The sequence below is a fragment of the Sapajus apella genome, unplaced genomic scaffold, assembly GCF_009761245.1.
Source record: "Sapajus apella isolate SASKATOON/1434 unplaced genomic scaffold, GSC_monkey_1.0 scaffold292, whole genome shotgun sequence".
Taxonomy (NCBI): domain Eukaryota; kingdom Metazoa; phylum Chordata; class Mammalia; order Primates; family Cebidae; genus Sapajus; species Sapajus apella.
The window spans coordinates 97,518-113,017 of NW_022437232.1; the positions used below are offsets into that span (position 1 = coordinate 97,518).

The following is a 15,500-nucleotide window of genomic DNA, read 5'->3' on the forward strand; positions in this document are numbered from 1 at the left end:
GCTGCATTGGCGCCTAACAAGAGTCAGCCTGTCCTTTGAAGCCGGGCATTGACCTCTACACCATAGTTATAAAAGTCTTAGCTGGCATCTCTTCCAATATCAAGCTGTTTCATCTATATTGAAAATCTGTTATTTAGTATACCCTCCTTCATCAACGATCTTAGCTAGATCTTGTGGGTAACCTGCTTCAGCTTCTCCATCAGCAGCTGCTGCTTCATCTTTCACTTTTAGTGTTGTGAACATAACTTCTTTTCTTAAACCTCATGAACCAACCTCTGCTAGCATCCAACTTTTTCTTCTGCAGTTTCCTCACCTCTCAGCCTTCTCAGAACTGAAGACCATCAGGACACTGCTCTGGATTAGGACATGGCTTAATGGAATGTTGTGGCTAGTTTGATCTATCCAGACCATTCAAACTTTCTTCCCATCAGCAATAAGGCTGTTTTGCTTTGTTATCATTCATGTGTTCACTGGAGAAGCACTTTTAATTTCCTTCAAGAACTTTTCCTCTGCATTCACAACTTGGTTAACTGGCTCAAGAAGCCTAGCTTTTAGCCTATCTTTGCTTTCAACCTGCCTCTGCTTTCGTCATGCCTTCCTCAGAAAGCTTCATCATTTCTAGTTTGTGATATAAAGTGAGAGAGATATGACTCTTCCTTTCACTAGAATACTTAAACAGGCCACTGTAGGATTACTAGTTAGCCTAAATTAAACATTGTGCCTTAGGGAACAGGGAGGCCTAAGGAGAGGAATAGAGACAGGGTGTAAGGGGTGCAGCATAGCTAGTTGGTAGGGCAGTCAGACACAATATTTATCAATTAAGTTCACCATCATATATGGGCATGGTTCATGGCACCCCAAAACAATCACAATAGTAACATCAAAGATCACTAATCACAGATTACCACAGCAGATATAATAATAATGTTGGAAACATTACAAGAATTACCAAAATGTAACACAAAGACACAAAGCACATGCTGTTGGAAAAATGGCACCAAAAGACTTGTTCAACTCAAGGTTGCCATAAACATTCAATATGTAAAAAATACAGTATTTGTGATGTGCAAAAACTAAAGCGCAATAAAATGAAGTGTGCCTATAATTACGTATGCTTAGGATTGTTGAAGGGAGCCAAAAATCAATACAACAAATGAAATAAAGAACAAGGGCTAGCAAATTCCTTAGGGGTAGAAAATAAAGAATTCAACATGTGACTGAATATTATGATAGAAGGTTAGTGATTTGGAACTAGAAATTAAATGCTTTTTTTCTTTAAAGACAAGTAAACACACAGTATCTCACAGAGTTGTTCTATAAAAAATAATTATGTGACTGTCATATGAAATGGGAATTGCCATCAAGCAAGAAACTAAGCTAAATATAAAAAAAAAGAGGGAGAAAGAGAGTAAGACAAAGGAAGATAACTCTTCAGGAAGAGAGTTTAAAGCTGTATGGCATCACTTTATGGTACACCTAGCGACACAAAATGGTCCTCATCCTCAGAATGGAATAAAATAAATAGAATTTTTATTACAAATAGAATGTTAATTTTTCTTGTCTTTGGGCCTTTAATTTAAACTACTAGTTTCTCTTGCAAGGTGATTTAGATGCCATATTCTCCAAAGACAATTCATGTCTTAATGTTTAGGGATGAAAATAGGTGGCCTATTGTTTTACATTTCCAAATAAGCATAAAAGAGTAACCATACTACAATTAAATAAGCATTTACTGAGAATATTCTAACTATAATCTGAATCAAAAGAGACCAAAATAAACAGAAGCTGATTTCTTGGCTGGTATCCTTCACACATTTACTAAAAACATTTTTAAACTGAGATCTGATGTATTTATATGAGTGAATGAATGACTTTACATTAATTTAAATCAAAGATTTACGCAAAATGCTTGCTTAAACAAAATGTTTTCACAAAATCTAGTAAGTATTCAAATCTTCTTGTCTCTTAAGAATGACACATATACTATAAACGTTACAGAGAGAAATATTGCCAATGGTAAAAAAAGAAAATCACTCTAAAGCCATACATCGAAGTAAAAATTCCAATTTCAGATTACAGTCATTTATAATATGCAATTCAAATGCACTAAATTCACACAGTGTAAAAGTTTCAAAAGCATTATTATTTTGTTCCTTTCAGAAATAACCTTTCCAGTAACAGGGTAGTAGAATGCAAAATAAAATTTTGTTTATATTTCCATTATATACATTACCATCTTATATTTGTATAGAATGGAGAAATCTTTCTTTCCTGCTCAGGTGCAAACAGTGATTATTTTTAGTTAAAACACCTGACACTAAGGAAGAATTATGAAACTTGAAGCTCTCTGTTTTTTTTTGTTTTTATAAAAGCAAGTACAGATTCTTCTAAGTTAAATGTTTTATAATTTTACATTTAGGAGGACAGAAGTAGCAATGGCTCAATCACCTTATTCAAGGAAGAATTATAGAAAATTAACATCTTACTAATGTATTTTACTTTTTCTTGTTAAAAAGCCAAATTCTCACTTTATAAAGTATATCAATAAATGTTTATGAAATACATATATCACTTTATAATAAGTTCAAGTAAAACAGGCTTATCCACTTTAATAAAAATTTGGAAGCTTTTTTTTTTTTTTAAAAAAGCAAACATTTAAGAAAATATTAAAATCTAGCTTCTTGGAACAGTTTCACATTACATAAACTCAACAAAAAGCTTCACTTTACTCAGATTATAATTTTTTATTTTGTAAACCAAGAATTCAAATCCAAACTCTGGCTTCTTCCAGAGCAAGGCAAGTAAGCTTATTAATCTGTTACCTCATCCTTTAAATGGTGATAATAACACCTATCTCATAGGGCTGTAGGAAAGACTAGACAGTGGCTATAATCCCCAGCCCAGTATTAAACATACAGTAAGTAATCCAATGACAGATATAATTCCTAAATCAAAGACTGGATATCTGCATGAACTCCTTCTTCCAATGTCAAATTCTTTTTTGTTAGCAGTCTTAGGCATGAGAACATTTATAAATTTTGTTTGATTAACAAGACATTCCTTTTGTTCGTTCCCTTCCTGGGTTGTCACTAGTTAAATTTGTGAGAGTTTATTGTTTCAACAACTTGTGGTTACATGGTCTTAACATTTTGTGATATACAATTTCAAGACCATTTTCAACAAAAGGTATACTGAATAAGCTCACAATGGCGCTGAAATGTAATCCACCAATTATAAACTTGTCAATATTTTTTGAATCTTTTCTTTAAAAAGGTATAAATTTTGCTCCCTTTCTTCTTCATTTCCCTTCAACTTCATCTGTGTCTTCCAGTCTTTCCAGGAGACAATGGGCAACCTTCTACAGATGACCAAGAATATGACCCTTCACATGTTCTTCAGTTTCTAAAACAAATGGTCTATTTCAAAGTTTACTGTTTTCTAACAGCGAAAAAAAAGGGTCACTGAAAACAGACAAAGGTTATCATAAAACAGCTGTTCAAAAAAACATACCTGAGATACTTAATTTACTTAGGCTAATTATGTTACTGTGGAAAGCTGCCCATTGTGGCACATGTAAACAAAAAAAATCAGGTCATTGTGTGGTTCTTTCTAATTTCTAGATCAGTGCTATCCTTAAGAATTTTCTATGATCATGGGAATATTTTATATCTGTGATCCCCAAGAGGGTGGTCATCTGCCAAATATAGCTACTGAGAAGTGAGACTAAGGAACTTACTTTTCAATTTTACTTATTTGTATTAAATCTAAATAGCCACATGTGTCTATTAAAACAGATAGCAGTCTTTGACACTCTCCTTCCCTGTCCTTTTTCTTTCCCATTTTGAGCCTTATCCAGATGCTCTGGTTAAACTCCTTGTTTCAAATCCCTTCTCTGTTATCTCCAAGATTAAACAGCTTGACAGAGTTATAATCTCAAAATAATTACTGAAAAAGAATTTTAAAAGCTAGCTCTAAAATGCACTTTTTTGATGAAGAGCACTGCAATCATTTTAGATTTTTCTAGTCAAGATTTACTAAAAATTAAAAAACACATATATCAACAAGTGTTGAAACACTACAATTAAAACCGTAACAATATACACTTGCCTCTCAATTCTTTGTTAGCTGCATAATTAGTCTCAGGATAGGACAACAGCATAATTAAAAACAAGTACAGAACAAACCATAGCACAACCAAGCACAATTAAGATAACAAATGAAAATCACTCTATACCGATCTATTAATGGTGATAATACAGAAATTAGTGAATAGAAATAAGATAAATAAAATGCAATACAATGTGTCAAAGAAGAATTGTGCAGTTTCTATCTCTAGCATTATTTACCACATTAAAGATAAAATCTTATCTCAACTTCAAAAGACTTTTGATGACTACTAATGGTTCTTTCCAAATCTATGCATACATATTATTTTAAAGTACAATTATTTTAAAATATGATAATATCTCAAAAAATGTTAAATGTTTTAAGCTCCCCTGTTTCTCTTCTCTCTCCTTCCCCACTGTCCCTACATATAAAACAGTCTATTTTTGAAGCACAAATGTAGGTGTTAAGAAAAACAACTATGATGCTTTACTGTTAGGAACAAACAACGGCCTCTCTCTGGGACTGGTATTAATGTCATCACCACCCATCAATTCCTCCTTTCTTTGCCTATCAATTTGGCTTTGAGGATCCTGGGGGGGCGTGGAGGGTGGGTAGGAGGATGGAACATGTAAAACAATCTCAGTATTCAGGGATATGATTCAAAAGAATTCAAGTTATATGAATACAAAGTTATGTGCTTAACTACACGCCAGTTTCTGAATGACTACTGAATTTGATTTTCTCGTTTGGAATTTGAGTAAACATAATGAAACTTACTATTTTGAGCCAGGGCTTGAAGCAGACAATCCAAGCATCCTTCTAAACTATCCTCAGTCCTGTCAACAGCTGTTATCTTCAGCTTCTTTAAGGTATCACTGAGATTATCTGCTTAAAGAAAAAAAAAGAAAAATCAGAAACTCACCAACATTTTGACCACCATATGTTACATGATAAAAGGATAAACAGTTATCATTAAACTGAAGAGCTTTATATAATAGCAAATTAACCTCTACTTACATTCCAAAATGGCATTAGACAGTACTATTAAAAAAATTTAAAATATACTTTGTTCACTTAACTCAGATATGAAATATTGTTACATGTAAGATATCAGGAATATTCCAAAGATTATCAAAGAACATCTTTTTTCTATATTCTTACAAAGTATCGAGCTTGTTCAGGAAAGCAACTATGGTTTGAAAAAATTAAATGTTCACAAAAATATATAGTTTTGCAAATATTTTATTTCATTGTTGACTTCCTCTGTTGTACATTAAAGACATAAAATAAAAAATGACGATTTAGAAAAATTCCAAAATAATATGATTCCAAATAATACAAAGCATGATAACTACAAAACTTACCTTAATATTGTCATTTGAAAAATACTTCATATTGAAGTACTGCTTTAAGCCCTAATATGCACATTTTGGATTATATAAAGCCTTGCTTTCTTTCTAAATTATATGTGAATTCCTCTAGACCACAGATTCTCAAAACCTCTCTACACTATTAAAAGTTATTAAGAATCCCAAAGAGCTTTCATTTATATTATTCCTATAGACATTTAACATATTAAAAAATCAAAACTGAGACTTTTTTCAATTTATTTAGCAATTTATTTAAATGTAACAGTTATAAACCTATTGCATATTAACATAATTAGCATTTTAATGAAAAAAGCTATTATTTCCAAACAAAAAAATTTAGTAAGAAAAATGGCACTGTTTTAAATTTTCAGAATTTAAAACAGAAATCTCATTTCAGAAATGAAATCTCATCCAGGCCTGGCGGCTCATGCCTGTAATCCTATCACTTTGGGAGGCAAAGGTGGAAGGATCACTTGAGGCCAGATGTTTGATACCAGCCTGGGGAACAAAGGGAGTCCTCAACTCCATGAGAAATAAAAATAAATTAACTGCATATGGTGGCATATGCCTGTATTCCCAGCTACTTGGGATGCTGCAGTGGGAGAATCACTTAAGTCTAAAAAGTTTCAGGCTACAGTGAGCTAGGACTGCTCCACTGCACTCCAGCCTGGGCATCAGAGCAAGACCTTGTCTCTTTAAAAAAAAAAAAAAAAAAAAAAAAAAATGAATCTTTATAACGTGGTTCAACAAAAGATAACTGGACTCTCGTATCTACTTCTGTATTCAATCTTGGTTAATGTGCTGTTTTGGTTTGAACAGATGAAAAAAATTTAGTCTCAATATATACAATATATATAGCCTTTTCAGATATTGTGGATATTCATTGAGAGCTAAAACTGGACACCTAGTAGTTCCTTAAAGGTTAGTTTCTCTGCAGAAGCTGAAACAATATCAAAGAATGTTTCCATTCTCCAGAAGAGGAAAGATTTATCTGATTAAGGCTGAGAAGGACTACTGGACATGTATGGCTCAGCCCTTCTGCATTCCTGTTCTTAAGGAAGGGACAAGAATTTTCTGTTCTTCCACACCTGTGGCTGTCCAGGTGTACCAGTAACAAAATGAGTAAATATGTATAATTCAGTAACAAAATATTCGTAATCCCATCGTGGCTATACAAATAGAGGCCTTAACTCTAGACTTTATCGATTTTAAGCAGATATTTTAAAGTCTAGCAGACAACTCATCTGCTTTTACCTCCAGTGGTTCTAAACTTGGGTAACAAACAGAGGATATTATTTTTGCACTCCGTCAAACCATGACAGCAAATTTCAGTAGTAAATCCTTAGCATGCAAATTACTTTCTGTGTAAATCCAGAGATCTGTATTTTATATTTCCTTAAAAACATTGAAATTGTTCTAATGAAAATGTGTCAGCTTCTGGCTTGTAATGAGGCAGTAAGTAGAGACAGAAATGGAGGAATATTAACAAATAAAGTTTTTTCTTAAAACCACTTCTTCCCTGTACATCAACATATGGTCTAGCTTGTCTAGTGAAAGAATAAGTGACATCTTCAAAGGGTTAAAGCAAAGTTTACTTGGTCATTAATTCTGAGTCTCCCACTTCCTACACACTTAATCACTCCTTAAAACCTGATCTAACCAAGTTCACTAAAAGCTTATCAAAATTCCTCTGTCAAAGGTCTTAAACGGTATCTTGATGAAGCCAACAAATTTTTCTCAAACCTCCTTCGTGATATCTCTGTAGCAATAGACTGTTTTTACATCTCTAAAACACCTCTTAACTTAGAAACATCAGTCTGAACATTTGTTTTTGGTCTTCTTCAACAGATCTTCCTTCTCTATCTGCCTCTTTAATATTAGTGTGACCCAGTTGTACACAAAGCCCTCTTCTCTTCCTAATATATGCATGCCCTTCAGAATATTAGGATAGTATGATCTTTCCTTCTTTCCTTCCTTCTTTTATTCAGTTGGACAGACCCTTGCTTTATCTCCCTATCAATATGAAAAATTGCCACATTTTAGGACTTGTTACATTTGGATAAAGCCTGATGCAACTTCTGGTAACCCTGAACAGCTGTCATTCCTAGCATTTCTCAAAAGTCCCTGTTAAAAACACACAAACATCTACACTTCCCCACTAAAGCTTTCAAATTTTGCAAAGCCTTTTTTTTTTTTTCTTCATTTAGGCACCAGAGGCTCTTTATGCTCCAACCTCTCTTCTATAAACCAGAAACAAATAATTTACTGGTCTGTAAGTACTTAATGTAATGGAAGAGTTTTAATAAGACCTAAATTTTTAGCTATCAGTTTCTCTTTTCTTATCATCAATCTAAGAAAAACTAATGAGGAAAGTGATGCTGTTTTAATGTTCAAATAATTTGAGTTAAAAGTACTTAAGATCATCATCATCATCATCAAAGAACATACTTGACTGTGAACAAAGGATTGTCCCAAAGAACCAATCTCAAGACAGTGTCATGTTAAACTAAGAAGTTATGAAATTCTTCATGTTATTTGTGGTGGCATTTTTCCAGTTTATCTTCCTCACAATATTATTCAGAAATGGTAGCTTTATTTTCAAGGTTATTGAATCTAAAACATCATATTTTTAAATGTTAATCAATTCCATCACTTAACTATATGCTAGTAAGTAATACGTGGGTATATAGATAGATATGTGTTTGTTATCTTTGGACAATTATACCACTGTTGATTATAAAACCGACAGGAGACAAGCACACGATAAGAACTACTAAATGTGCTTGTAAAAGTTCAAGACATTTTACCTCCCTTCAAATGTCACTCAATTTTTTTTCTAAATCTATAATTTTCACCTATCTAGTAACAAGGCTTTACTAGCATCATTATCCACATCAAATCTTAAAAAAAAAAAAAAAAATTATTTCTATGTTAATGAGGTTTTCAAGTACCTAGAATATACAGCCGATGCATGAATGGAAGAATTTCAAGTTTATCTCAAAATGAATGGCATTAAGTCAATTTGGGGCACCTGGCTTAGCAGCTGAAAATAATAGCAAACTCTCATGAATATTATGTTTTACTTATCTAAATGGCTTAGTATCTGACTGAATGAAGCTATTTTTAAAAGCTCATCAAACGAAGTAGCAATAATAGTTTCTGTTAGTCTGTCAAGTCGAAAGGCCTGTGTTTAAAAATTATAATATTTTCTGTTTTACTTTGTTGTATTTCAGTTTCCCACTTTTCTTCTGTTTACAGAGCTGGTCCTAAACCAGTCAGAAACTTTTACAACTCATTATACCCTCATCTCCGATTACGTCGTACTTTCTCACACAACATCATGTGTGTGTCAGTCCCACTATGTTATTGGCTTTTTTTAAAGCACATTTTCATTTTCACAATTCTGAGAATTAAATTCTTATCTAAAATTCCTTTCTGTGCATTTTCCACATATAGCATGGCTACTTACTTGGCAAAGTCAACTAATATGCCAAGTCCTACATGAAGTCTTCTGTATTTCTGCAGGAAATCTTCCTTTTCTAGGCTCCCATATTTTGTTTATACCTGACAAACATGAAATTTTCTATTTTTATATAATTTCTTTATTGTTAAATTTATTTCAACATATTTTAGAATTTTGTCATTCCTGAGATTTAAATAAGTTGTCCTATGTTCATGTGTAGGTGACATATCTACAGTAAAAGAGCTACCTTGTATAATTATCACATAATCAATCACCATTAAAATTATTTCTTAGCAAGCTAAAAAAGTTTAAGTATAAAAATCATGTCTCTTGATCCCTGTAAAGGGAGGACTACTGTATTGTAATCTAATTCTCCAGTTATTCCCAATTTCACTTCTAACAATATGAAAAAAAAAAAAATCATGCCTTTCTTCATTGCTACTGCTGCTATAAATGCTTGCTGTTAAGATATAAACAAGAAAGAAAAACATAAGAAAACTGGGAGCTTAGAAAAAGTATTTAAAGTTTAATCATTTATCACTACCTTCATAATTATTACTTGGTCTCAATAAAAAATTGAAAATTAAAAAGAATATGAAGCTAATGTGAATGGGCAACTTTGTTAAATTAGTTTCCATGACTAAGTTCTATAGAGGCAAGATCTAACAGGAATGTACATAAATACTAAATATGTTTTGTGAATATACATTTATATGCATGATCTGAAAAAGAAATATCTGAGCAAAAAAGCAACTGTTCAGGGTGCATGTGTGTACTATTTCAAAGGCAATTCAGGCAGTACTTGGATAATTAGAAATATTTCTAATATTTAAAAAGAAACTAGTTAAAAACTATTCTATTTAAATTCCAAACTAAATTTCAAAAATGTTACACACCTAACTTTTACCTTAATTTGTTACTTTTACATGTAGTCACACCTATTCATACACATGGCCTTTGCTTCCAGTATGGCTCTCCAGGTTGCAATGACATTGAAATTCTGTGCCTATTCACCAGTTATTCACACATCTATCCACTAGATACACCTCTTTCATTCCAGGTTAATTATAATTCATTACAAATTAATTATAATCCCATATCACTTACCTACCTCACTTTAGAAGAGTTAAGATTTCATAAAATGTAAGGGTGCTTATATGAATGTAATCAACCTGTCCTATGTGGGTCAAGCAGTTCAAACTCTATAACTAGTGGTTAAATCCCAGAACTTAACTTCATCAATAAGCTTGCAATCTATTTATGGGGTTATTTTTGCAGAATTTTATATAGTTGTATTTTTTTCTGCATTTTTCATTTTGCTAGTTTTACAGTTCTAGGTAAATAAAACACTGTTTGTAGTTCTACTATTAGATTGAAAATTCCTCTAGGACAGGAAATTCTTCTAGGATACTCACGCTACTCACTATAGTGAAAATTCAGTAAACTCTGAAAACCTACATTACTTTTGAGTTACTTGCACTTACATGTTTTATTAGAAATTATGGCATAAACTGCCCTGATTAAGAAATATTTTTTATTAAAATGGGCTATATAAAAACAATGACTTCATTTCACTCTAAGTTATCTTCTCTAATTATTTTAGAAATGTGATAGAAATTTTTTGACCAGTCACTTTCATTCATTCTTAAATGGAGTTAACAGTCTATTTTAGTCTGAACTAGAAACACTCTAGTCTTACTTGTCGTGTTTGATTAGGTCAAGAGTCTGACAGATGATCTTCAAAACTACAGTATTAAACCATAATAAGAGCAAAATACAACTTGTAAAATTTTATTTCACACAATGCCTAAAGACCTTTTCCCATACAGTTCAAGAATTATGTCCGTATGTGATTAGGCTCTACACACAGACATCACATACACTGTGTCTGTATGTGATAGGTCCATAATACTTTGGCTCCTGGCACTCACAGCAATAATCTTTTTTTTTTTTTTTTTTTTTTTTTGAGACAGAGTCCCACTCTGCCACCCAGGCTGGAGTGCAGAGACACAATAACAGCTCACTGCAGCCTCAACCTCCTAGGCTTAAGCAATCCTCCCACTTCAGCAAACTGGATAGCTGGGGCATAGTGCTGACTACCCTGCCCAACTGATAATATTTTTTTTGGAGACACAGAGTATTTCTATGGTACTCAGGCTGGCCTCAACCTCCTTAGCTCAAGCCATCCTCCCACCTCAGCTTCCCAACATGCTAGAATTACAGGCATGAGCCCACCATGCCCACCTATAGCAATAATCTTAATAAAAAAATGCCCATTATTATAATTATTATATTATTTTAGGAAATCATAATATGTACTACATAACAGAAATCCTCTGGTAATTTTATGACAGGGTTATAATTTTATTCAATAGTGATCAACCTAGAAAGTCCACTGTCTTCTAAGAAGTGACAGGAAAGGTATGACTCAAAACAACTGCGAAATATATTAGCGATAATGTTACTATTATACATTAACATTAAAATTAGTATCAGGGATAACAATTTCCAGTTGGAGAGATCAGTACAGATATTCCTTTGTTCCTACAAAGTTTTGTTAGGCTCCTATGTTAATACAAATGCTAAATTTTTTGCGGAAATTGTCCTTATTCATTCAAAAGTACTAACTGACATTTTTCATTCAACAAACTGGTAAAATTTATCATGAATCTATGTTAAAACCCACAGCATTCATTAAACATACATATTTCTTTCCTGGCTGCTAGAAGTCAATTAATATTTCTTCAAGACAATGTCAGAATAAAGAACATGTAAAGAAACCAAATTTCTCTAGGCAAACTTCTTTTTAGGCTATCTTTATTTGAAACAAAAGAAAAACTCAGTAAACATTTATTCAGCAGGTAGTTCCTACTTTGATGAATTTCAGTAACTATCTCTCTGAGAAAATGTATCTTTTAAGTTTTATAAATTGTTTCAGTTACTGTTTTTATATAACAAATCACCCCAAATTTACTGGCATACAACAAAAGCCATTTTACTATGCTCATAAAGTCTGAACCAGGAATTCACAAAGGGCACACTGAAGATGGCTTGTCTCTACTTCACAAAATCTAGGGCCTTGATGCAGTCTCAAAGGCTAGGGGTAATAGGGAGTAACTCTATGACTGAAACTGGCATCATCTAAATCATCCAACAGATCATCTGATATGGCTGGTGACTGGCATGAAAGGAAAGACTAGATTTTTGACCTGAAATCTGATATCTGAGACTTGGGACCTTTCTACAAGGCTTAACTTCCTAACAACATAGCAGCCTCCAGGTACTTGGACTTCTCAGAGCTCCAAGCAGACTGGTATTCCAACAATCAGAGTGGACGCAGCACCGCCTTTGATGACCTAGGCTGGGAAAGTCCCACAGCATCCCTTCTGCTGCATTCTACTGGTTACATAAGTGTGCTCAGATTCAATAGGAGAATTAGACCCCAACTCTTAATGGGTGGTAGCAAGTTCTAAAAAAATATATGAGGTAAGAGATATTGCTGTGATCATCTTCAGAAAATATAACTGGCTACCATAACTTAATATTCACAACATGGTTTGGTTAAAATAGTACAATAAACAGCATTATATTATTTGATTGGTTTTAGCTCTAAATACAAGATAAAGTTTTCTAAAAATAATCATATTTTTAGCTTTGGAAATGGAAATTTTAAATTACATGGGATTGAAAAACTACTGTGTACTATTTAATATGTTCAGTACCTGGGTGATGGGACCATTTGTATCCCAAACCTCAGCATCATGCAATTTACCCAGGTAGCAAACTTGCATATATGCCCACTGGATCTAAAATAAAAGTTAAGGGGAAAAAAGCCTACAGATAACATTATTTTTTAAAATTATATGGATATTGACCAGGCATGGTGGCTCATGCCTGTAATTCTAGCACTTTGGGAGGCCAAGCTGGGAGGATCACCTGAGGTCAGGAGTTCAAGACAAGCCTGGCCAACATGGTGAAACCCCATCTCCACAGAAGTATCAAAGTTAGCAGGGCATGATGGCAGGTGCCTGTAATCCCAGCTACCTGGGAGGCTGAGAAGCGTCAATCACTTGAACTTGGGAGGCAGAGGCTGCTGTGAGCCAAGATCATGCCATTGTACTCCAGCCTGGGTGACAGAGTGAGACTCCATCTCAAAACAAAAGAATTATATGGATATCACTTTATACAATATTTCCAACTCCCTTGCAAAACAGATATTATTATTATCTGATTGCAACAGATGAGAAAGCTGAATTCAGAAGCTGAATAACTTGCCCAGAATAAGTGCCAAAGTTGGGATAAATCCAGATATGTGTGTGTCTGCAAGACGAAGCTCTTCCTTCTGTATAGGTAGTTGAACTTTGCTCAGATAAACGAAAGTTACACAGATATTGTGCTAATGAGAACTGTGCAAAGGACAGTCTGTACCTTCCTTTATATATATGTAAGCTCTTGAAAAATGAATTTATAATCCAAACACGTTAGCTAGTTGTACTAGGTAACACCTGTCTATGTATCTGAATATGTGACTAAAAAAAAAAAAAAAAGAAAAACCCACAATGAAATGTACCAGGAAGCAGTCTGCCATAGTATCTCAAGGGTAATATAATGGTGGATACACACTTTAGCTTTCAGTAAGTGTTTAACTGAATAAATTCTAGAAAAAAGTTCCAGATAATTTTAAGTAATGTGCACTTATATATATCCAAGAAGCTGTACTAGGTGCTGAAAAAGTAAATATAATGTCCTCTTATTTAAATTCTTAGTGGCTTCTGTTTTCTCTTGGGAATGTAAATTATGTCCTTTTTTAAATCACTCATTTTCTATCATTCTTTATCTACTAGTTAGAGTTTAAGCATTTCAAAAGCAGAAAATGTGACTACTTGCACTACTTCTTTGTCACCGTTTATAATGCCTAATATGGTAACCTCGTGTTTCTAATTTGACTGATGGTGATTTGTACACATCACATAAAAGCCAGAAATGTGACACAATGGACAGTTTTTTTTTGGAGCTTAATACCACACCACCCTCCCCAGAAATGCATTTCTGCAACTAAAAGGAAAATAAACTAATCAGCTCACACAATTTTTTCTTTGCCCTAACTATACTTTTAAGACTAAATATAGCTTATATTAAAAACAAATCAACATTTTTATTTCTCTGAAGCATAACTACATCAATGTAAGTTTTGCACTTTGTAATGATCAGTTTCATCTTTTATGTTGAAGTTACTTGAAGAATCTTCAAATGGGAAATTTCGGAAGAGTTCAAAAATTGTTTTTAAAATCTGACAAATTTCGTTAAAAAAATCTTTAATGGTATGTATTTCTCACAGCTCTGAAGTCAATTTTTTTAAGTACAATTTCTGACTTCTTTTCCTATAAAAAAAATTCACATCCATAAATTAGAAGAATTTACTAGTTATCTGAAATTATTTTATATAATTTTTTATATCATTAAAAAAATTAAATGTAATTTTAAAATTTTTAAATTATGTAATTCTTTTGCATATAATTAAATAATTTTATAGAATTCTTATATATTAGAAAATGCTAAGACACAAGAAAATAATATTCATTAGAAACAATATAGTGGTCCTATTATATTATGAGGACTTTTTTTTTTTAAGATGTAGTTTTTGCTCATTACCCAGGAGTGTAATGATGCCATCTCAGCTCACTGCAACCTCCACTTCTCAGGTTCAAGCGATTATCCTGCCTCAGCCTCCTGAGTAGCTAGGATTACATGTGTCACCATGCCTGGCTAATTTTGTATTTTTAAGTAGAGACAGGGTTTCTCCATGTTGGTCAGGCTGGTCTCAAACTCCTGACCTCAGACTATTGATGACTTTTTAAAATGCAACACCATCATTTTCCCTAGAAGATTTATTTAATGCTACAAGGCCAAAAATAAGGAAAGAAAAAATCCAACAGATCTTGGTTTGGGTTAGTGAAGTCCTTATGAGGTAACTGAGCTTGAAAGTTTCCATATTAAAATTTGTATTAGTTCCTTATAAAATAGGCCCTGCATTTCCTTCATTTGGAATCTATTCTGTGGTTCTTAATCAATGACAACGCTAATACCTTAAGGATATATATGAAATGAGGATATAAAAGAGCTTAAGCAACTTGCCAAAGGCTATACATAGTTTATGGGCAAGCAGAGGATCTATCTCATAATCTCTATGATTTCTTATATCATTCTGATTAATTAAAAATTCAGTTTAAGCATGACTACTGACTGTAAAGATCATAAGTAATTAACTGTGCTGTTGACTACTTGTACAATTAAATTTTCCCAATTAACCTCTTAATTTTAAAATACATTTATTAATTTTCAAAAAGTAATAATAAATTCAACTTAATTTTGAACATAATTAAATCTTTAGCAATTCAGATACCTCCAGGAACCAGATAAACAGCAGTTTTATTGGGTGAAATTTTATTGAGTGTCCTATATAATAGGACAACTACAGATGATGGTTTAATGGGAATGCAGCCTCAGGGACCGCAAATTTTTTAACTTTTTTTGAGACAGAGCCTTGCTCTGTTGCCCAG

General features: G+C 33.0%; 1 protein-coding gene across 2 annotated transcripts in view; it reads right to left on the minus strand.

The window, feature by feature from the left end:
- LOC116545576 (rap1 GTPase-GDP dissociation stimulator 1-like) overlaps nt 1-15,500 on the minus strand; it is a 128,508-nt gene that overhangs the window by 95,551 nt on the left and 17,457 nt on the right. The window contains exon 2 of one of the 2 annotated variants that reach the window (XM_032272117.1): nt 4,885-4,992. In XM_032272117.1, the coding sequence (XP_032128008.1) occupies nt 4,885-4,992 (108 nt within the window). Of the gene's footprint in view, nt 1-4,884; nt 4,996-15,500 lie in introns of both variants that reach the window. The other variant, XM_032272116.1, reaches the window with a different exon arrangement.